This window comes from Pseudophryne corroboree, chromosome 2 (genome assembly GCF_028390025.1).
Source record: "Pseudophryne corroboree isolate aPseCor3 chromosome 2, aPseCor3.hap2, whole genome shotgun sequence".
In the NCBI taxonomy this organism is placed as follows: Eukaryota; Metazoa; Chordata; class Amphibia; order Anura; family Myobatrachidae; genus Pseudophryne; species Pseudophryne corroboree.
In genome coordinates this window covers 788,095,999-788,118,952 of record NC_086445.1, presented here as the reverse complement: position 1 = coordinate 788,118,952, position 22,954 = coordinate 788,095,999, and the positions used below count along the sequence as shown (strand labels likewise).

General features: G+C 43.2%; 1 protein-coding gene across 9 annotated transcripts in view; it reads left to right on the top strand.

Moving 5' to 3' along the window:
- MID1 (midline 1) overlaps window positions 1-22,954 on the top strand; it is a 717,600-nt gene that overhangs the window by 545,160 nt on the left and 149,486 nt on the right. For all 9 annotated transcript variants that reach the window (XM_063955554.1, XM_063955560.1, XM_063955550.1 and 6 more), the window contains one exon: window positions 21,380-21,487. In XM_063955554.1, coding sequence (XP_063811624.1) covers window positions 21,380-21,487 — 108 coding nt within the window. The remainder of the gene's footprint in view (window positions 1-21,379; window positions 21,488-22,954) is intronic.

The window sequence follows — 22,954 nt, the reverse complement described above, 5'->3', positions numbered from 1 at the left end:
CTTAGCGATTTGGTTCCAGGTCAATGTATAAACCTAACTCCATATACACTGCATGAGTTGTCTTTATTGGCTCTTCGGATTTAAATCTAACAGTCTATGAAATAAAAAATACCACAAATTGAAACAGACTTTTGTAATTTGAGGCTGTTTTTTAGTGTAGTTTTATTCTGTAGTGTACAGTTTCTTAATGCCATTTTTTTTTACTTCTAATAAGGTGACCTGAATTTTAAAGTATATAAACACCTTTTGACCTGTTCTGTAATTGCCCTCTTATGGTAATGTTCACTAGCCATAATGGATTAAATCTGATCAGACATGCCTCGGAGTCATCTCATGCACATAAATACTGTATGATGATTGAGTTACACCAGAGCAATGAATTATATTATGTCCTAGTGCAACCTGCAGACCTGGTTAGACAAAGAGGAACGTGTTCTGGGAGAAGACTTATTACTAAATTCAGGGATATGTTAATTTTATTTTTATTTCATAGTTATTTTTTTTATATTGCAATATTAAATTTATAGTAAATACATATTATAAATATAATCATTTCTATATCATATATTTCTTTTACATAATTGCATTTCTAAAGTCTACAAATGTTTTTGCTACAAAATGTAGCTATCTTTCCTGTGGACCAGCTGCCCCTTTAGCCGCAATAGACTCTTCTTCTAAGTAATATTTTCAGAATAGGCCCATCCCACAAGTAGCCTATATGTAGAACAGCTCATGTAACTGTGCAGCATGTGACCTGCTGTGGCTGTTACTGTGCGGTGAAGGGACGGTGACTGCCAGCATTCCAGAAAATGGGAGTGTCGGCCCCGTTTTCTAGATGTGTTGATACCAGTGGATGCATCTTCAGACACTGCAGCGAATCACAAGAGCTTGTAGACCTTCTACAAGCTCTTGTGATTCGCTGCAGTGTCTGAAGATTTACACAAGGCGTCTCCTGCGGCATTAGCATGTATTAGCACAGCTGCTGCGTACATAGATGCAGCGACTGTGGTACTGTGTCCATCTCTACAGCATGCCTGTAGAATCTCATGTTTGGGTATTTTTAATTTGATATTTGAATCCTTAAAAATTCTTTAAAAACAACCAAACAAATAAACATGGACAACAGACTGTGGGCAAAGTGAAAGAGCTGGAACAGACTGCACCAATGATCTATCAGTAGATAAAAAAAAAGGGAACCACCGTGGGTTAATCATATCTAGAGGGCACAACTGGTGATGCAGGTGGCTGCAAAGTGTCAGCATTCAGGCAGCACTATGTGGATATCTACAGCAATTGATTACCCCTGTATTCAGTACATAGGTAGATTGCCCTCACCTACTGCTTAACTATGACACAGATGTAATTTGCATGAAATAGTTTTCTCTTACGTCCTAGGGGATACTGGGGATCCATTTAGTACCATGGGGTATAGACGGGCCCACTAGGAGCCATGGGCACTTTAAGAATTTGATAGTGTGGGCTGGCTCCTCCCTCTATGCTCTTCCTACCAGACTCAGTTTAGAAAATGTGCACGGAGGAGCCGGTCACGCTTATGGAAGCTCCTGAAGAGTTTTCTACATTTATTTTTCTGTTTGTTATTTCCAGGCAGGACTGGATGGCACCAGCCTGCCTGCTTTGTGGGCCTTAGGGGGGAACGGCCCAATCTCTCTTAGGGTTAATGGTCCCGTTCCCCGCTGACAGGACACTAGCTCCTGAGGAAACTGTTCGCAAGCCCCACCACGGCGAGCGTACATTTCCGCAGCACGCCGCCACCCCTAACAGAGCCAGAAGAGTGGTGAGTACTAAGTTGGCGTACCGGTTAGCGAGTCTTCGGACATTATGGCGGCATGATGGTACGGAGATGCACGGCTTCTAACTGGGTCGGATTGCGTATCCAGACTCAGTACACAACTGCGTCTCAGTACACTGTACACAATACCCACACTGGCAAACAAAGCCTTAAAACAGTGCTCTTTCCATTTTAAGCACAAATTACCTCAGCCAGTATAAAAAAAGCGGGAAGATCGCGCTCCATTGAAGGGGCGGGGCTTCACTATGAGCGGATCCAGCAGCTCACCAGTGCCATTTTCCCTCTGCAGTGGACACAGACGCTGACTGAAATGGATGCGCAGCTCCTCCGGTATGACTCCAGATTACCTCAACGGTACCATGGGGTCATAGCAGGGGGGGAGCGATTATTAGTGTACTAAATACCCAATCTGGGTACTTAGTCGGCGACCCGGCTAAGCTTGGAATTAGCAATAAGGGCGCGGTGTGCTGGCTCCAAAATACCTCTGTGTCTCCCTGGAAGGGCTTCTTGTGGGTTACCTTTCCTGTCTGTGTTTGTGCTGTCACATTTACAATATGTCAGGCAAAAAGAGTGTTTCATGTACGGCAGAGTGTTCCTCCTCCCCAGGGAGCTCACTACTATGTACTCAGTGTAGTGCACCGCCTCATGCTAGCAGGGCTGAACCAGTGTGGCTGGATTCCATCAAAGGAATGATTTCCAATATCTCTAATAAATTGTCCCGCAATGAGAAAGAGACGTAATACTTATGACAGTCCGTGGATGAGATTATGAACAGAGACTCAGTCCTCAAACAAGCGTCTCAGTCCCTTGCCATTTGTCCACAAAAACAAACTCTGCCCCATATCCTGCAGTCTGACTCTGGGGTCAGACATGGAGGAGGGGGAGGTGGGTTCAGAAGGGGGGACGCTGCTCTGTCACAGGGAATATAGAAGCTATCAGAGATGTGCTACAAATTACTGATAAGGTGACAGAGGATAGTGAGGAATCTTATTTTAATGTAAAAGAGAAGTCCTCAGTCACTTTTTCTGTGTCAAAGGAATTGAATACCCTGTTTGAAGAACCGTGGGTTAATCCTGATAAGAAATTTCAAATCCCTAAAAGGTAACTCTCATCTTTTCCTGTTCCTCCTGAGGATAGGAAAAATGGAAAAGTCCACCGATAGTGGATGCATCTGTGTCCAGGTTGTCACAGAAGATTGTGTTACCCATTCCTGGTGCAGCCTCCCTGAAAGACACGGCTGATCGTAAGATTGAGACTACACTCAAATCCTTGTACACAGCTGCTGGGGTGGTTCAGAGACACACTATAGCATGTGCATGGATTACTAAAGCCATTGCTAAATGGTCGGGTGACCTTATTGAAGGGTTGGATTCCTTATCTAGGGGGGAGATTGTGTTACTCCTGCAACATATACAGGACTCTGCAAACTTTATGGTGGAAGCCATAAAAGAATTAGGTTTGCTTAATGCACTCACCACTGCTATGCCAGTGTCAGCACGCAGAGGCTTATGGTTATGCCAGTGGACTGCGGACGCAGACTCCAGGAAAGGCGTGGAAGGTTTACCCTTCACAGGAGAGGCCTTATTTGGAGATTAACTAGACAAATGGATCTCCAAAGCTACTGCAGGTAAGTCCACATATCTTCCTTCTGCAGCTCCCCCAACCAGGAAGACCTACTCATGACCTACTCTACAGTCCTTTCAGACAGCCAAGTTTAAGGGAAAAGTCAGAGGATCTTCTACTGCAAACAGAGGCGCTAGAGATAAACCACTGAAACCAGCAACTGCCGGTACTCAGAAACAGAGCTCCAGCTCTGCTTCCTCAAAGCCTTCTGCATGACGGTGGACCGCGAGGCCTGGAAGAGTGGCAGGTGGGAGCCCGACTAAATAATTTCAGTCACATCTGGACAACATCATGCCAGGATCCCTGGGTCATAGATCTTATTTCCCAGGGCTACAGACTGGAGTTTCAGGAGCTCCCACCTCACAGATTCTTCAAATCAAGCTTACCAGTTTCACAGGAAGCAAGTATAACCTTTCAGGATGCCATTCAAAAACTGGTACAGACTCAGGTCATTGTTCCAGTTCCACCTCATCTCCAAAACAAGGGATATTATTCCAACTTGTTTGTGGTACCGAAACTGGATGGTTCGGTAGGGCCGATTTTGAATCTAAAATCGTTTACGAGTGTTCAAATTCAAGATGGAGTGTCTGAGAGCAGTGATCTCAGGTCTGGAGGAGGGGGAATTCCTAGTGTCTCTGGATATCAGGGATGCGTACCTTCACATTCCGATCTGGCCGCCTCACCAGGCTTATCAACACTTTGCACTACAGGACTGTCACTACCAGTTCCAGGCCCTGCCATTTGGTCTCTCCACGGCACTGAAGGTGTTCACCAAGGTGATGGCAGAGATGATGTTTCTCCTTCGCGGGCAGGGAGTGAACATAATTCCGTACCTGGATGATCTGTTGATAAAGGCACTGTCCAGGGAAGGGTTGTTGGACAGCATTGGTCTCACAACCAAACTACTCCTGGATCACGGGTGGATTCTAAATCTCCTGAAATCTCACTTAGAGCCAACTCGGAGGCTTCTATTTCTGGGAATGATACTGGACACAAAGTCGCAGAAAGTTTTTCTTCCATTGGAAAAGTAATTGGGAATCCAGTCAATGGTTCGGGATGTCCTGAAGGCAACCCAGATATCGGTGCATCTATGCCTTCTGGGGAAAATGGTGGCCTCTTACGAGGCGCTTCAATACGGAAGGTTTCATGCAAGGCACTTCCAGTTCGATCTGTTGGACAAATGGTCCGGATCGCACCTTCACATGCACCAGAAGATCCGTCTGTCATCAAAGGCCAGGATCTCCCTTCTGTGGTGGCTCCAGACTTCTCACCAAATCTACGGCTGATGGTTCGGGATTCAGAATTAGATTCTGCTGACCACAGACGCGAGCCTCAGAGGTTGGGGAGCGGTCACCCAGGGGGTGCAGCTTCAAGGAAGATGGTCAAGTCAGGAAGTCATCCTTCCAATCAACATTCTGGAACTCAGGGCTTTATACAAAGCCCTTCTGCAGGCCTCATATCTTCTTCAAGATCGGGACATTCAGGTTCAGTCGGACAATGTGACGGCAGTAACGTACATAAACCGGCAGGGCAGAACGAAAAGCAGAGCAGCAATGTCAGAGGTATCAAGAATTCTCCTCTGGGCAGAAAAACACGCTGAGGCGCTGTCGGCGGTCTTCATTCCGGGAGTAGACAACTGGGAAGCAGACTTCCTTAGCAGACACGACATGCGCCTGGGGGAGTGGGGCCTTCACCCGTAGGTGTTCAGGAGCTTGACACGTCGATGGGGATGTCCACAAATCAACATGATGGCCTCTCATCTTAACAAGAAGCTCAAGCGGTATTCTTCCAGGTCGAGAGACCCACAGGCAGTAGCAGTGGACGCTCTGACGACTCCATTGGTCTATCAGATGGTGTACGTGTTCCCTCTACTTCTGCTGATCCCAAGAATTCTGAAAAGAATAAAAAGGGAAAAAGTTCAAGCAATTCTCATTGCTCCGGACTGGAAGGGCCAGGTACGCGGACCTTCAGGAGATGCTAATGGAAGATCCGTGGCCTCTACCTCTTCACGAGGATCTTCTGCAACAGGGCCCGTTCGTCTATCAAGACTTAACATGGCTACGTTTGAAGGCATGGAAGCTGAACGGCTGAATCTAGCCAAGAGAGGCATCCCTGACAAGGTCATCCCGACTATGATCCAAGCCAGGAAGAGGGTAATGTCTAAACATTTCCACCATATTTGGAAGAAATACGTCTCTTGGTGTGAGAGCAGAAAAAATTCTGCGGTGGAATTTTATCTGGGATGTTTCCTGCTTTTTCTGCAGTCGAGTGTGGATGTGGGCCTACGTCTAGGCTCCATAAAAGTCCAGATTTCGACCTTGTCCATTTTCTTTCAGAAACAATTGGCTTCTCTCCCTGAGGTCCAGACGTTCTTGAAAGTGGTTCTGCTTATCCAGCCTCTCTTTGTGCCTCCCACGGCACCTTGGGATCTCAATTTGGTGCTGCAGTTCCCCCAATCGGACTGGTTTGAACCGTTACAGGAGGTAGAAGTAAAATATCTTACATGGACGACCGTCACACCTTGGCTTCAGCAAGACGTGTGTAGGAGCTGAGGGCATTGTCTCACAAGAGCCCCTATTTACTTTTCCATGAGGACAGAGCTGAACTCAGGACTCGTCAGCAATTTCTTCCTAAGATGGTGTCTGCGTTTCACATCAACCAACCCATTTTGGTTCCGGTTGTTACCAAAACCTCTGTTGCTTCAAAGTCTTTGGATGTTGTGAGGGCTTTGAAGTTGTGTGTGAAGAGAACAGCTCGTCACAGGAAATCGAACTCGCTGTTTGTTCTTTACGATCCCAACAAGATTGGGTGTCCTGCTTCAAAGCAGTCAATTACATGCCGGATCAGGCTCACTATCCAGCATGCTTATTCCACGGCAGGATTGCCGGTTCCAAAATCTATACAGGCCCACTCGACTAGGTCGGTGGGTTCTTCTTGGGCGGCTGCCCGCGGTGTCTCGGCCTTACAGCTCTGCCGAGCAGCTACTTGGTCAGGTTCGAACACGTTTGCAAAGTTCTATAAGTTTGATACTTTGGCCTCTGAGGACCTTCAGTTTGGTCAATCAGTTCTGCAGAAACTTCAGCACTCTCCCACCCGGTTTGGAAGCTTTGGTACTTCCCCATGGTACTAAGTGGATCCCCAGTATCCTCTAGGACATAACAGAAAATAGGATTTGAATTATCTACTGGTAAATCCTTTTCTCGTAGTCCATAGAGGATACTGGGCGCCCGCCCGATGCTTTGTTTGTCCTGCACTGTTACTTGGTTAAGTATTGTTGTTTGGTTCAGCTGTTGCTGTTCCTGTTCCAAGTTTGGTTAGCTTGGCTTTTCTCTTGTTTGTGTGTGCTGGTTTGGAATCTCACCACTATCCTTTTATATCCTTCTCTTAAAGTATGTCCGTCTCCTCGGGCACAGTTTCCTAGACTGAGTCTGGTAGGAAGAGCATAGAGGGAGGAGCCAGCCCACCTATCAAATTCTTAAAGTGCCCATGGCTCCTAGTGGACCCGTCTATACCCCATGGTACTAAATGGATCCCCAGTATGCTCTGAGAAAAGGATTTACCGATAGGTAATTAAAATCCTATTTTTGCATACTTCTTTCTTTCTCTGAGTTTAAATACATAATGCAGTAGACTAGTTTGTAAAAAAAAGTAACCATTGTGTTGGTTGTTTTGTTGTTTGTTCAATTGTCATTGCCCCACCCCCACCCCCCTACCTGCACCCATGGAAGCCCGCCACCAGCGATTCAATTGTTTCTGCTGAAATGTAAAAAAAGTGATCCGTGTAGGCGCCCAAACAGCATTTTTCACGTTGCGCCCAGCACTTTAGTCGGCTTTATCCGCTTTGCGTGACTAAATCTGGAACTTCTGAGCGCGATCAGCACGATAAAACAATAGGCGTCCAAACGATTGCAAACCATCTCATCTAAAGTGACAGGGGAAATAAAATTGTGGGTTCCCATTAAACAATTGAATCGCTCCCCTAATAATAATGTTATCATAGTGAGAACTCAGAGGATTAAAGTCATTTTTTTTTTAAGTAAATGTTTCTGATTCATCCTTGCATGGAAACGATGTTCTTTGTGGTGTACAGTAGGTAAAATCTGCTCTTAATTCATTGTAATATCAAGTCGCAGGAGTTCAAGCCTTCCCTTTGATGTTTAGTAGCAGAGCGTAGAGACTCCTGCTCAGTTTTGTGTTACAGAAATAAACATGTGGGTTTGTTCTGACATGAGACTGCCCCAAGGACATGGCCCGTTTTGTAACAATTACCTGGGATCCTGCTTTACAGTCAGGCCGCTTTGTTAAGCAATTGGAAAAAGTCAGATGCTTATTCAGGCTGATCGCTGCTTTCTTGAACTGGTTTAGATTAGTGTGTGTGTAGATTTGCGGTTGTTAATGTACGTTTTAGATTTGTAGATGAGGTCTATGTTTGACTTTTAGAGAGATTGTTCATCATGCAATGTAATTAATTTCCGACTTGTTGGATATGTGCAAAATCACCTTAACTGCTAAATGAATGTGAAAAACACAGCGTTCAGCAGCCAAGAGTAACACCACAAATTACTCAACTTTAATTTTTAAAGGGACATAAGCAATCCCTGGAACCGAAGACCTGTGTGTAATCTTATAATGTAAGTCTCATATCGCTGCATCAATGCTTCCCTATAACATCAAATACAGGTGCCTAAAGGGTGACTCAAACTGAAATTAAGTTGTGCCCAACATCCCTCTCCCTTGCACCAAACCGAGCCATTGGAAAGAACATGGCCATGACTCTGTAAATGGCGCAGGACAATTGATCCTGCTCTCACTTATTAATGGTTGGAAAAGAAACATTGCGGGGCTGCTTGATGTGTATTTGTCCTGATGGAGGGGTTTTCACATGATGGGCAATATGAACAGCCTGCGAGGTGCAGGTTGTTCAGGAATTTCTGCATGTCTGCCCATATTCTTTAAAGAAACAACCATTTTAGAAGGAAACAATTACCTGGTTTTGCCTTGCAAATGATCCACTTTAAAAAATGTTTTTCAGTAAAATCCATTACAGTATCATTAAACTGTTTGCAAAAGTTATGACTAAAACATTGACTACAATTAGACTAAAATGAAAACTGAGAACCACTGACTAAAAGCAAAAAAAAAAAGGAAATAAAATGTGACTCTAAACCAACAACAATTAAGTAAGCTGCTAAGACTAAACTACATCTATAATCCTTGTCAAAAATAACACTGACGCCCACATGTCACTACATGTCACTATATCTAAAAAGCACTGGTCACAGCTCATCTGCATCTCATAATTAGCCCATGATCATTTTCAGCCCCCGAGCCTGTGCGACTCTTAATACACTCCTGAATATACAGTATATTCTCAAGATGTAGGAACCTGTAAGAACTAGATATGACTGACATACGACTATTTCCTGGGGGAAACATTTGTTTCTGCACATCACATTGCCGCTTGCTCTGAGGAAAAATGTGTTTAATCATGGCCCTCATTCAGTTAATGCCTTTATGCCCAGTCAAGTAGTTGTCAGGTTAAGGGTTTATTCTGGCAATTTTTCTGATTATTTTGTAAGTAGTCATTCATGTGAACGGAACCTGTTTAGCTCATAATTGATCTTGGGCACAAATGTTCTATATAAACAGGATTATTATATACGTGCTTGTGTGAAAAGAAGCACAAGTATGAGACATTCCAAATAACACATCCCTAACCTCCCCCTTCCTGCAAAATTTCCCTAAGCAATAATTGTCAGATTGGCCTATATACTGCCTTTGCTGAGAAGTGCAGGTGTTGTGCTGTGGGTTGAACATTGTGCTGGGAACCAGGAAACATTTTTTTTCCCTACGGACAATGAAGGGAACTCATCAAAGCTACTTTTTCAGCCCTTGTAATTCACGTAATAAAACACCTTTTTGTTCTAATGTAATAAATACATTACTTTTTAGATCTTTAATTTCTTAAGGAAATGTACTACCTGTTTTATCATTCCATGCTATTTGTTTTATTTATTTGTAACACTACAGTGTAGTTCAGTATAAACTTCCCAGATGCAAAATCCACAAACACAGTGTACCAACATGCTTTTGTGATAATAGATCCAGTTAATATCCTGACAATGATCAGTCTCTGGCACTGGGGCATCATTCATTTACTTGTGGAATCAGATTTGCAGCATGAGGCTTAAGGGTCTATTTACTAGGCCTGGGATGGAGTACCAGCCAGTCAGCTCCTAACTGTCATTTTTTCAAACATAGCCTGTAACATGACAGTTAGGAGCTGATTGGCTGGCACTTTATCTCCATCCTAGGCTTAGTAAATAGACACCTTAATGTTTGCAGTATCTATGGTGTGCTGTGGTCTGTTTCTATCCAATCTGTTATTGAACCAATTGCAGGTTATTGTTCTCTTACCACCCTTAGGCAAAGCTTTTGAATCAGTGGGACTACATTGGAATGTCCCTAAATCCTTTCCTGCCTAGATGCTATTTCAACAATGTTAACTATTTATGGAAGGAAGGGAACAGTATACAACAATAGAGTATGCTTTTTTTTTAGAGAAAAATGTGCAATATTGAAATTTCAGATCTGTCGTTGACAGAAAAAAATAAATTTATTTTGTTAAAGCCTTCAGGTTCCATCAAATAATCTGGTCACCTTAATTTAATGGCAAAGCTAATACTAAGAAACATAGAAACATAGAATTTGACGGCAGATAAGAACCACTTGGCCCTTCTAGTCTGCCCATTTTTTTTATCCTTTAGATAATCGCAACCCTCTTTGAACCTTAATTCCTTGTAAGGATATTCACATGCCTATCCCAAGCATGTTTAAACTGCTCCACAGTCTTAGCCTCTACCACCTCTGATGGGAGGCTATTCCACTTATCCACTACCCTGTGAAATAATTTTTCCTTAAATTTCCCCTGAACCTGCCTCCCTCCAGTTTCAGTGTATGTCCTCGAGTTCTAATACTTCTCTTCCTTTGAAAAATGTTTCCCTCCTGAACTTTGTTAAAACCTTTGGTATATTTGAAAGTTTCTATCATGTCTCCCCTTTCCCTTCTCTCCTCCATACTATACATGTTAAGATCTTTTAGCCTTTCCGAGTAAGATTTGTGATGTAGGCCATGCACCATTTTAGTTGCCCTTCTTTGTACACTCTCTAATGTATTCATATCCTTCTGGAGATATGGTCTCCAGAACTGGACACAGTATTCCAGATGAGGCAGTACCAATGACCTATACAGTGGCATTATTACTTCTCTTTTCCTGCTACTGATTCCTCTCCCTATGCAACCAAGCATCTGACTTGCCTTTCTCATTGCTTTGTTGCATTGCTTTCCTGCCTTCAAGTCACTTGAAATAGTGACTCCTAAATCCCTTTCCTCCTCAGTAGTTTCCATTATAGTACCCTTGATACTATATTTAGCCTTTGGGTTTTTGAGACCCAAGTGCATGATTTTGCATTTTTTAGCATTAAACTGTAGCTGCCATGTTCTTGACCATTTTTCAAGCCTAGCTAGGTCATCAATCATTTGTTTTACCCCTCCTGGTGTGTCTACTCTGTTGCATATCTTTGTATCATCTGCAAAAAGGCATACTTTCCCTTCAATACCATTTGCAATGTCACCAACAACGATATTAAAGAGAACTGGTCCGAGTACAGATCCCTGGGGTACTCCACTGGTAACATTTCCCTCCATAGATTGCACTCCATTTACTCCAACTGTCTGTTTCCTATCCTGCAACCAGGTTCTTATCCATTTAACTATTCTATAATCCACCCCCACACTTTCAAGTTTATTTAGCAGTCTGCGATGTGGGACAGTGTCAAATGCCTTACTAAAGTCTAGATATGCTACATCTACAGCTCCCCCTTTATCTATTATTTTCATCACAGAGTCAAAAAAGTCAATAAGATTTGTTTGGCATGATCTCCCACCAGTAAATCCATGCTGTTTTGGATCCTGTAAATTGTTCGATTTAAGATATTCCACAACTCTTTCTTTTAGTAGTTTTTCCATTACTTTCCCTACTACTGATGTAAGGCTTACTGGTCTGTAGTTACTTGCTTCTTCCTTGCTTCCACTTTTGTACAATGGAACTACATTTGCTCTTTTCCAGTCCTCTGAAATGGCACCTGTATTTAGTGACTGGTTAAATAATTCTGTTAATGGTGCCACCAGCACATCGTTTAGCTCTTTTAGTATCCTTGGGTGTATCCCATCTGGCCCCATTGATTTATCCACTTTTAGTTTTGAAAGTTCAGTTAGGACCCTCTCCTGTAAATGTATTTTCATCTACCTTATTTTTATGAATGTCCTTGCAACATAACTGGGGCCCCTTCCCTTCTTCTGTAGTAAATACTGAACAAAAATAATTATTTAGGTGATCTGCTATTGCCTTGTCTCCCTCCACCAAATTCTCACTCTCTGTGTTAAGTCTTATTATTCCTCCATTTGATTTTCTCCATTCATTTATATACTTAAAAAAAGTTTTGCCCACTTTATCTACCGACTGGGCCATTTTCTCATCAGCTTCTGCCTTTGCACGTCTGATCACTTTCTTAGCATCCTTCCGTCTGTCAAGATACACCTCTTTGTCATTATTATTTTGAGTCTGTTTGTATTTCCTAAAAGCCATCTTTTTTGCTTTCACACTAGTTGATACTTCTTTTGTGAACCACATTGGCTTCCTTTTCCTGGTGCTTTTCCTAACCCTTTTGATACAAAGGTCTGTTGCCCTTAGTATTGCACTTTTCAGTTGTTCCCATCTCTCCTGCACTCCTTCCAAGTTCCTCCAGTCCGCCAATGACTCACTTAAACATCTCCCCATTTTTGCAAAGTCAGCATTTCTAAAATCCAACACCTTTGTTTTTGTGTGACAGGAGTTGGATCCTGTCTACTAGTTGATCTATTGTGAATAACTGTTTTTAACATTCACAGATGTATCTATAAAAATGTACATGTTTTAATAAAGCGTAAACCGCACTGCAAGCCATGATCCTCCATGCACGCTGTGCTTTAGGGCTATTGGCCTGATCTCTGATCAGCTGAAGGAACTGCACCATGATTGTGCATAGATGACAATGTGCATGTAGGCTACTGTGCTGAACATCGAGATCAGCCAATTACTTCTCACATTCTGTTGGATTAGCTAACCAATTTTCTCTTGGACAAATTAGTTCTGCTGGATGCAAATAAGACTTTGATCTCTCAGGATAGAATCACACATGGTGCAATATCAGCCAGTTGGCAAAACAAACGTTCATGAGTGGGACCGGTTTTACATACATATAATTAGCCCTTAATATTAAACAAGCTTGCATTGTTGTGGTCCTGGCGACCAGCATACCGGCGCCGGAATCCTGACTGCCGGCATACCGACAGCTAGGCGAGCGCAAATGAGCCCCTTGCGGGCTCGCTGCGCACGCCACGCTATGTATTCTCCCTCCAGGGGGGTCATGGACCCCCAAGAGGGAGAAAAGATGTCGGTATGCCGGCAGTCGGGATTCCGGCGCCGGTATGGTGATCGCCGGGAGCCCGGCCGCCGGCAACCTGAAGACCACCCTATATATATATATATATATATATATATATATATATATATATATATATATATATATATATATATATATATATACACACACACACACACACACACTAAGGAAGCCAATCCCGGGCCATTTTTTCAATCCCGGGTATCGGGATTGAAAAATGGCCAATCCCAGGATTCCCGGGATACCCGGGATTGGCTTTTAAGTGTGTGGCCACCCCCTCGCCCCACCCCGCCTACATTACTAACCATATACCGTGGGCGGTCAGGTGGGGATCTCCTCCTGCACTCCCTGAGTACACGGCTGGTGGCGCAGCGTGACTTCATGCTGCGCCGGGGGAGCTGGAAGGATGAAGCCGGGCAGCGTCTGAGCGCCCTGTGGACGCTCAGCGCTGATCCCTCAATCCCCGGGATTGGACCTTCTAATCACGGGATTGAATCCCGGACGTTTTTGGTCCTAAATCCCGGGATCCCGCCGATCCCGATCCTGGGATTGGCCACCATAGCACACACACACAAACTCACTCACACACATATGAACACATGACTTGAGAAACAATGCAAGTGAAGTCACTTATAAATGAATAGGGATGCGCATCGGAGCCATCGCAAAATTTCAGCAACTGTGTACACCTTCACAGCATCAGTGCAAATCCAAAGGACAACAACTCCCCTGAGTGAGTCTATGGTCTCACAGAATGGCCACAAGAGCTGCGATGTTGCTGCCACGTTTTCTGTGTGATACACTATATACTAGCCACTACCATTTAGATAGAGGTGAATGAAAACCTTACAAATTGTTCTGTTAAAAAGTCACCTCCTGAATTATTGGGCAGTGAAACTGCAGGTTTCGGCAGGTCTCACTGAAGAAGCATCACCGCAAAACAGCTGTCTGTGAAGCCGGTGCCCGCGAGTGCACTAGCGGGACATTGCACCACCAATACAGCCGGACTGAACAAGGTGGACTCACCACTGCAATACCTATACTCCGGACGGGTGTAGTATGGTATGCCGGCGGCCGTGCTCCCGGCGACCAGCATGCCGGTGCCGGGATCCCGACCGCAGGCATACCGACAGCGTGGCGAGCGCAAATGAGCCCCTTGCGGGCTTGCTGCACTCGCCACGCTGCGGGCACGGTGGCGCGCTAAGCGCGTCACGCTACTTATTCTCGTCGTGGACCCCCAAGAGGGAGAAAAAGTGTCGGTATGCCGGCTGTCAGGATTCCGGCGCCGGTATACTGTGCGCCGGGATCCCGACTGCCAGCAAACTGAAGACCACCCCTCCGGACAGGTACCTCCTTGCTTTCAGGGTGCTGTGAGAAGTACTTCGGGGCATGGTTAGAGACCCTGCTATACCACCAGGTACAATGGACCAGCCAGCCTTCGGGATACAGAACACTGCTGCTGACCTTTCTGCTTTCTACACACAACACAATAGGTCAGAGTATCGCTCACCCTGCACCAATACCAGTGGCACATGCAGGGAAGCAGCACACTCTGAGGGCAGCCCGTGTGTCTTTAACCACTTAACTAACAATTTATTTTGCCAAAAACCGCTCCGGAATTGTCGTGTTTTTTTTTATGAGTGAATTAGGTGAAGAACATGAATTTAACCCTATCCCAAGTGATTTTAGTTAAAAAAAGGAAAAAAAATTATTATTATTATAACACCGATCAGGAACATCGCGGCCATCGGAACATCGCGACCATCGCGGCTTTCATTTTGAAAGCCGGGACAGCCAGCAGGTATACAGGGGGGGTCTGGGGGTGGCTTGGGAGGGTTCATTTACACTCCCCAACAGCTGCCATTGTCTGCAGCCACTGGAGGGGAAAATCATGCCATGCTGACCGATCAGCAGTGATCGGCAGCACGGCAATCAGTGGGGGAGAGTGCGGGGAGACAGAGGGACCTTCCGGTCCCTCTCACAGCAGCAGCGGAGGGAAATTTATCTTCCCTGCTGCTGCTAAAGGCCCATATACACACTGTGTGATTTTTGAGCTGAAAGCAGGTCACTTTTGGTGTGTTGAGCTGCTTTTAGCTCAAAGCCGCCCAGTGTGTATGCCCCGGCGATGAGTGCTGATGCGCGCTCCCGCTTCATCGCTGGCGGCCGCCGTTTATCTACTGCTATTACCAGTAGATGAACGGCGGGGTAAGCTGCTATCGAAAGTGGCTCACCCCCACTGACATCGCTGGGCAGGGTGGAAAAGCGCTCAATGTGAATGCACTGAGCGCTTTTCAGCTCAGCGATGTCAGCGATCATCGCTATGCATACACGCTGGTCAAAAACGCCCAGAGTGTATGCACCTTAACACTTTCTATCTGACTGGTCGCATCCTGTGCGACCAGGTCAGATAGAGCACTTGCAGGCATGGTCGCATCTGAGGCGACTATGCCAGGCAAGTGGTTAATCTACATCTTTTCTGACACTTTATTATGCTCTATGTCGGCGATCCCTCATTGTGGACAATGATCTGCTAAGTCCCCTGCGCTGAATACAACAGTGCACTCAGGTCGTTATACTACAACAGCAGAAGCACCAACTCAACCTCATTCTAACCCCTGTGATACTGTGGGACACGCTCACTCACTATAGATGCACCTGCACACAGTGAGCAGCAGCTGCCCCAATTAGTGTCATTATACAAGGTTACCTGTTACTACCCCTCCACTCATGCAAGGAGTTTTACCTTTATCCTGCACGACACACCCTCACATTGCATGTTATTAATCAGCAATATCGACATTAAGGACTGATATCATCCACTATTTGGCAATTTTGTGAGATATTCTGTGATGCGGATTTACTGTTGTTTATGTTTGGAGTCATTAATATATTTGTTACCAGCTGTATACAGTATTGGCACTGTGACCTGTGTTACCTATCAATAGAAATTATCTGTGAGACCTTGAATATATGGTACCAGTTTTAAAAATTAATTATTCCGCTCAAGCATTCTGAATTATCAGTGAACTACACATTGTCTATTTGAAGCATTTATTACAGCAAGAGAATTTATTATCCTTGTAATTATATGCAGCTATATGCATACCTCCCAACTTTTGGCTTGTCGATAGCGGGACTCTCGCGTGGCTACGCCGCGCATCGTCCGAAAAGGGGCGTGGCCTCGACTGTGATGGGCGTGACCTCACTCGAGTGGGTGTGGTCTCACCAAACGGCTCGTTTTTTCCCTTTTGGGGGCGTGCCCAGCGCTCCCCCAGCAGCTGGGCAGCCCCCGCTCCCCTCCTAGCTCTGAATACATGCCGTGCGCGTGCAGAGCAGGGCAGCGGGTGATCAAAGCCTCCCCCCAACTGCCCCCCCACCCGCGGGACACTGCTGCCCGCGGGTGGGACAGCGGGACAGGGTCCGAATAGCGGGACTGTCCCGCTGAAAGTGGGACAGTTGGGAGGTATGTATATGTGATGTTTGTCTTTTTGTATGTGGTCATAATACTTATTGTTTTTAAAGTACAGTAATAAAAGTTACATTTTATAACTATAAGAGTGCCCCCAGAAAAAGAGTTTCTTCTGCCCCTTCTTGTATAAACTGCGGGTATTGCCAGCAGAATTTGGCCCCGTCCCACCCCAACTCAACCGCACTGCTGTAGCATGTTACCTAAAATTTGTAAATGAATATCACTTATTTGTATATATTGCTGATTCTTATTTGTAATCTATAGAAACAAATATGTTTGTAACCTTTTCTCCTACCTGAGCACAGGGAAATGCTTTCAGTTCAGAATGTACACACCAGTTCTTTAAACAATACATGTAGTAAAAGGAGTAACTCAGTTTCCTATTCATATACCTGTCTAGACAAAGAATTTGTTTTCATTCTAAGTACATTCGGCAAAGGTGGAAATGCACTTAGGAGGTATCCTCTTACTAAGCTGAACTGGAACTGTGTTGCAGCAAAACCCTAATACTAAATGACCTGATAGCGTTATATACCTTCTGCTCAGTGACATTGGCCCAGTCATAGTCCATTGCTGAAACATCACTGCTTAAATGGATGGTAGGGGTTTTGGTAAAATAACATTTCATTACATTCTTTGGGAGCTTGTCCTGTTGTCACAGATAAGAGTTAAACAGAACCAATCCTGACAAAGATAAAAGCAACATATTTATAAAATGTCTATACTGGCCTCCCTGCAAACAGTCACAGTGTTAGCCATGCGGTAACCATCTCCCAGACAGGTTCTCGCATGACTTCTTCCCTCAGAGGAGGAAAGAGGCCCAGAGAATGGAGTGACCCTCTCCTATATTCCCATATTGAAAGGTTCTAAAGGGTGTGGACAATGAGTAAATTGGACCCCACTCTACTGTAATAATAGACAAGCACCAATATCTTTTTTTTTTTATCCCACTTTATCCTCAGTCTACCGTAGGGTTTTTGAAAATTTGCATTATGTTGATTCAAGAAAGAGTACTGTGTGGGAAATACACAATTGGGGTTTTGACTGCATTGACTGAAATAAATATTTTTGTTTTTACAGAGTAGATTTTTTAATTAGAGGTTGAGTTACAGGCATGTACTTTGGTCATTTAAACTTATTTTTACACATAATGAAAAAGTGCCAATCTTTTTGGAGCACCTGCGAGGGCTGGCACAAAAGAGCATAAGAATTGGAAGCCTAAATGGGGCTTCGGTGGGCATGTGCATCCCTCTGACCATGCTTACAAGAGCAATGTAGAGTCCCCTGTACCATATGGATTGGTATCGCTGGGATTCCTTCTCTGCCCATCACCATAGCTGACGCTGGTTTTCACTACTACTGGGACCCCATGCCGCTGATTTACATATTACAGAGATTATTAGTCAAGGCTGGATAGCACTAGTGATGGTTATACTGGCTCTAGTGACAGATCTATGGGGATGAAATCTGGCCACACAGATTTGTAAGTCACTTATTAGTGTTTTGTCCTTATGAACATAGGGCCTTTTTCAGGTTTGTTAGCAAACCAAAAAAGTAAGCAAGTTGGCAAAACCATGTTACACTGCAGGTGGGGCAGATGTAACATGTGCAGAGAGATTTAAATTTGGGTGGGGTATGTTCTAACTAAAATCTAAATTGCAGTGTAAAAACAAAGCAGCCAGTATTTACCCGGCACTGAAACAGTATAACCCACCCAAATCGAAATCTCTCTGCACCTGTTACATCTGCCCCACCTGCAGTGCACCATGATTTTGCCCAATTGCTTACTTTTTTTGTTTGCTAACAAACCTGAATAACCCCCATAATACTCTATCAGATATCTTCCTATTTAATTTGGTTGCATAAACAGGTATTGTAGTAAGGTGTTTTGGGCTTCTTCTTTTTTTTACCTATCATCTAAACAAATGTGTCGGCATACTTTGACCATCTGTGAGTTTCCAGGTTGCTTATTGTTCTTGTCTTTTTCCATTTCATGTTATATTTGGTTGTTGTGTAGTGGTAGAATCCAGTAACTAAGGCAAATCTGTCACTTGTGATCCTACTCCCAGTGACGCGTTTCATTATAATATAAACAGGAAGAGTCTTAGACCATGTGGCTATGGGGGTGTGGGAGCTTTTTTGTGTTATTATTATATAAAAATTTTTTAGATGGTGCCATGCTTCCTTCATGTATGCAGTATGTACACTGGCAAATGTGTCAGAATTTCAGAGCCATTGCAACATACAATTGAAAGTTTTCATATATCCAGATTACTAGCTTGGATTACAGATACTGAGACAAAACCAAAAAAAAACAAAAATATTTATATTTGAATAGTTTAAAGTGCACATGGGTGTACTGTACAGCCTGATCCCATATTTTGTTTCAGCACAGTATAAATGATTAATTCGCTAATTCCTCAAAAGTACACATCTTCGGCATGCTAAGACTAGGAAAACAAGTTGTCATTTTATATTCACACCTTGCATAAATAACTGAGAAGTTGGACGCTGACCTGCAGGCTGGTACGTGCATTCACTTGTAGAAATGCTATCCAGAGATTGGTACATTTTATTCTTTATTCTGTCACATGCAGAATCATTTCAAGCAGGCTTGTAGTTTGTTTATACGTGCGTCTACTTGTGTGCGTATGTATGAGCTTGTAGATTGCTTGTCCCTCTTGCACTTGGTTCACTTGGATACTGTTGCCGTGTTTGAATAAATGTATTTTTTTGTCTTTATGTTTTGTCTTACTCAGATTTTTATCTGTGGTAAAACTTCATGCAACATTAAAATCCAAGTGTATCTGATTTCATGAAGTCAGAAACTGGCAGTCCTGTGATTTTTACCACAATGTTGAGACAATTTGCTTGAGTTATTATGATATGACTTCATCGCTAACATTTTCTCTGATGAGTTATGAAATCTCTAACATACATACATATATATATATATATATATATATATATATATATAGTCATAGAATCACTCGGCACTCCACTCAGCATATACTTGCAACCGGCCTGGTGCCCTCCTTCCGTGTAGTTTACAAATTCATGTAATAGGCGACACTCTCGGACTCGTTTCAAAAAAAGGACCCGGACACGCCTGGGTACAACAACGTTTCGGTTTTATAAACCTTCGTCAGGTATGTAAAATACATGAAATGAGCTTACCTTTATACATAGTAAAAAGACACCAGGTGAAAAACGTGCATAACTACTCCCTCCACTTCCGCTGACGTCATCACATGCAGACGGCGTCAGGACGGCAGCAGGGACAAAACTACTGTGAATCCGTCACCATGGTAACACCTACAGGAATGTAAACAATAGTCACATGATTAATACATAAATAATCATATGTAGTAACAAAGTCCTAGAGTCACGGCACTTATAGAAAACAATTGAATGAAATCATCTCATTTAAACCCTGAGGGGAGACAGTATTCAGTAAATGTATCCACTTAATCTCTAGTTGTAAAAGGGTTCTCCCTCTGTCACCCCCTCTAATATCTTCCTTTACATGATCCAACATCATATAGCGCAACGATGAGAGGCTATGATTACAAGCTTTAAAATGTTTGGCAACGGGCTGATCTATACTCTTTCCCTCTAATGCCTGTTTTATAGCACTCCGATGTTGCGCCATCCGTTCTTTGAACTGGCATACCGTTTTGCCAATGTAATATAAACTGCACGGGCATCTTATGCAGTAGACAACAAACTTGCTGGTACATGTGAATACGTGTCTTAGTTTTATCTGTATATTTTATATATATATATGTTAGAGATTTGTTTGCGCTGTGTGTGTGTGTGTATATATATATATATATATATATATGTATATATATAGTGTGTGTGTGTGTGTGTGTGTGTGTGTGTGTGTGTGTGTGTGTATATATATATATATATATATAATATATATAGATAGATATATATATAGATAGATATTTATATCAAGCAGATGTTAATCGCCACTCCGCAAGAATAAGCAACCTCCTTGGTGTCCGCCATGTCAATTATTTCGAGAAGGGAAATGGCAACACCCACAGGAATTCACAACCAACAGAAGACACTAGACCGCCAGATCAATTATCATTTGATCTAGCGCTCCGGTGCCTTCTGTAGGTTGTGAAATCCTGTGAATGACGCCATTCCCTTCTCTTTGTCTCGCTCTCTTTCTCTGATATAGATAGATAGATAGATAGATAGATAGATAGATAGATAGGTAGAGATATATAGATATGTAGACATACAGATATATATATATTTCAAACTGAAGTGCCATTCTGATAACTATAGTTATATATTTATCTTGTGTGAGGGACTCATTTTAAGCTCTATATTTTATCACCGGAATTAAGTGGCCCTGAAGGATTTACAATCTGCTTGGCTTTCATATAGTGATTTAATATGATGCCACTGATCTTTTTCTGTTTATACTTTAGAGTAGTGGATCCCAAACTCTGCACTTAAGGCACCCTAGATATCCATTGCTGAGCACAGATGGTTAAATCAAATTGACTGAAGTACTAATTAAGTCACCTGTGTCCATGCATGGTTATCCTTAAAGCCTGGACCGATAGGGTGCCTTGAGGACCGAGTTTGGGAACCTCTGCTTTAGAGTGTACTTTCTGTTATCACTAAATTTGGATTCTTGCACTGCTTCTTTTCCTAATCCAGCTCTCTATTAAACAGACACAGTACTCTATAGTAGCCACAGCCAATAGTGTTTGTGAACTGACTGCACTACCTGTATGTGTATGATTAGCTACAGTGTGTGGCTATTTTGAATCCGACTAATCAAATTGAAAGCAAATTTTATGCTAAAGCACCAAATTAGTTTAGTTTAAAAAAAAAAAGGATTAATGATTTATGTTAGATCTAATTGCATTTTATCTTATCTAGTAAAGGACCAGATTTTGTTACTGTCTTCTGTATCACGTTCAGCTTTATTAATCTTGGTTACAGGTAAATGCATCCCGACAAGAAGCTAAATTAATGGAAGAGAGCGATCAACTCATTGAAATTATTCAACAGAGAAGACAAATGATTGGAACAAAAATTAAGGAAGGAAAGGTAAATGAATATCCACATTGTGTGTATACTGTTTATTTGTATAATATGCATGCACAGGTTTAAAATGTATATTATAGATGGATAGATGAAAAATGACATAGGATATAGAAGTACCCAATCTAAGCCTTTGGGCTGTAACACACACTCCGGTTTTTCCCGGATGGCAAAAAGCCGGACAAACTTTGTCCGGCTTTTTGCCATCCGGGAGAAACCGGCAGTGTCTGTCACACAGGACGGCTTTGAGCCGTGTGTGATGCTGTGCGCATGCGCAGCATCAGACACGGCTTCAGAAAAAACTGTTGTGTGTGAAAGCTCCCCTTCACACACACGGTTTACTGGCTCCAAAGACGGCCCGGCGGCCGCCCGGCCGCCGGACCTTCCAGTGGTGAGACCCGGCTGCAACCCGGCAGCCGGGCCGGGGCCGTGCAGTGTGAAGGGACCCTAGCCCTCACACTGTTAACTACAATGCCGGCACGGGAAAAAGCAGTCCGGCTTTTTCCCGTCCGGCAAAAGCCGGGTAGTGTGTTTCAGCCCTTAGGGTTTATAATGTCAATGGTGTGTGTGTAATGACTGCTTCTATTGATCCCTAATGCTGAGTGCATTATATTCCGCTACCCTGCACATATTAGTTGTATCAGAAATGGGAAGTGTACATACAGATTTGTTCAAACCCTTCTATAAGTCTTGGGAAGCAGCCAACAGCACTCTAACTCACTTATGCCATAAAAGCTGAGGTTTCTCCCATTCCATAACCTGTCTGATCACATATGTCTGTGTCTGTCTCTCAGAAACCCAACAGGTTTTGCATTTGTTTCCCTTATTTATATTAATGTCACTACTATGTCCATTCCTGTCACCATCACTTCATATTTAATCAGATATAACACCTTATTAAATTTAATAATTTGCAATGCTTCAAATTACCCATTTCCGGGACAAGAAGTTTTTTGTTACATTTTTTATGACGGAAGCTGATTACTCTCTCTGAGCTTTCTGTTATAACACAGGTGAAACTTATAAGAGAAACCAGTCTTTTAATGCAGCAATCTGGACTATGGAGAATCATCTTTCAAATTGTGTGTAAAACACTATATTCACATTGTATAATTGTTCTTTACATTATATTTCACCTTTTCTACATATATTGGAATATACTTCTTGTCCTGAAGTGGTCACAAAATTTTACCTACTTTTGTTCACATATTGACTTGGGTGCGATATGCATACTTGCCTACCTGACCCTCTCCATGAGGGAGAAAATGCTCTGTTCCCGGACTTTCCTGGTAATGGATGATTGCCATCACCTGTGGTGAAACACCTTTCTTATCAATTAACTAGCTCACCACAGGTGATGGCAATCATACATTACCAGGAAAGTCCAGGAACAGAGCATTTTCTCCCTCATGGAGAGGGTCAGGTAGGCAAGTATGGCGATATGTCATTGTGTTTCTTTGCTACATATACCTG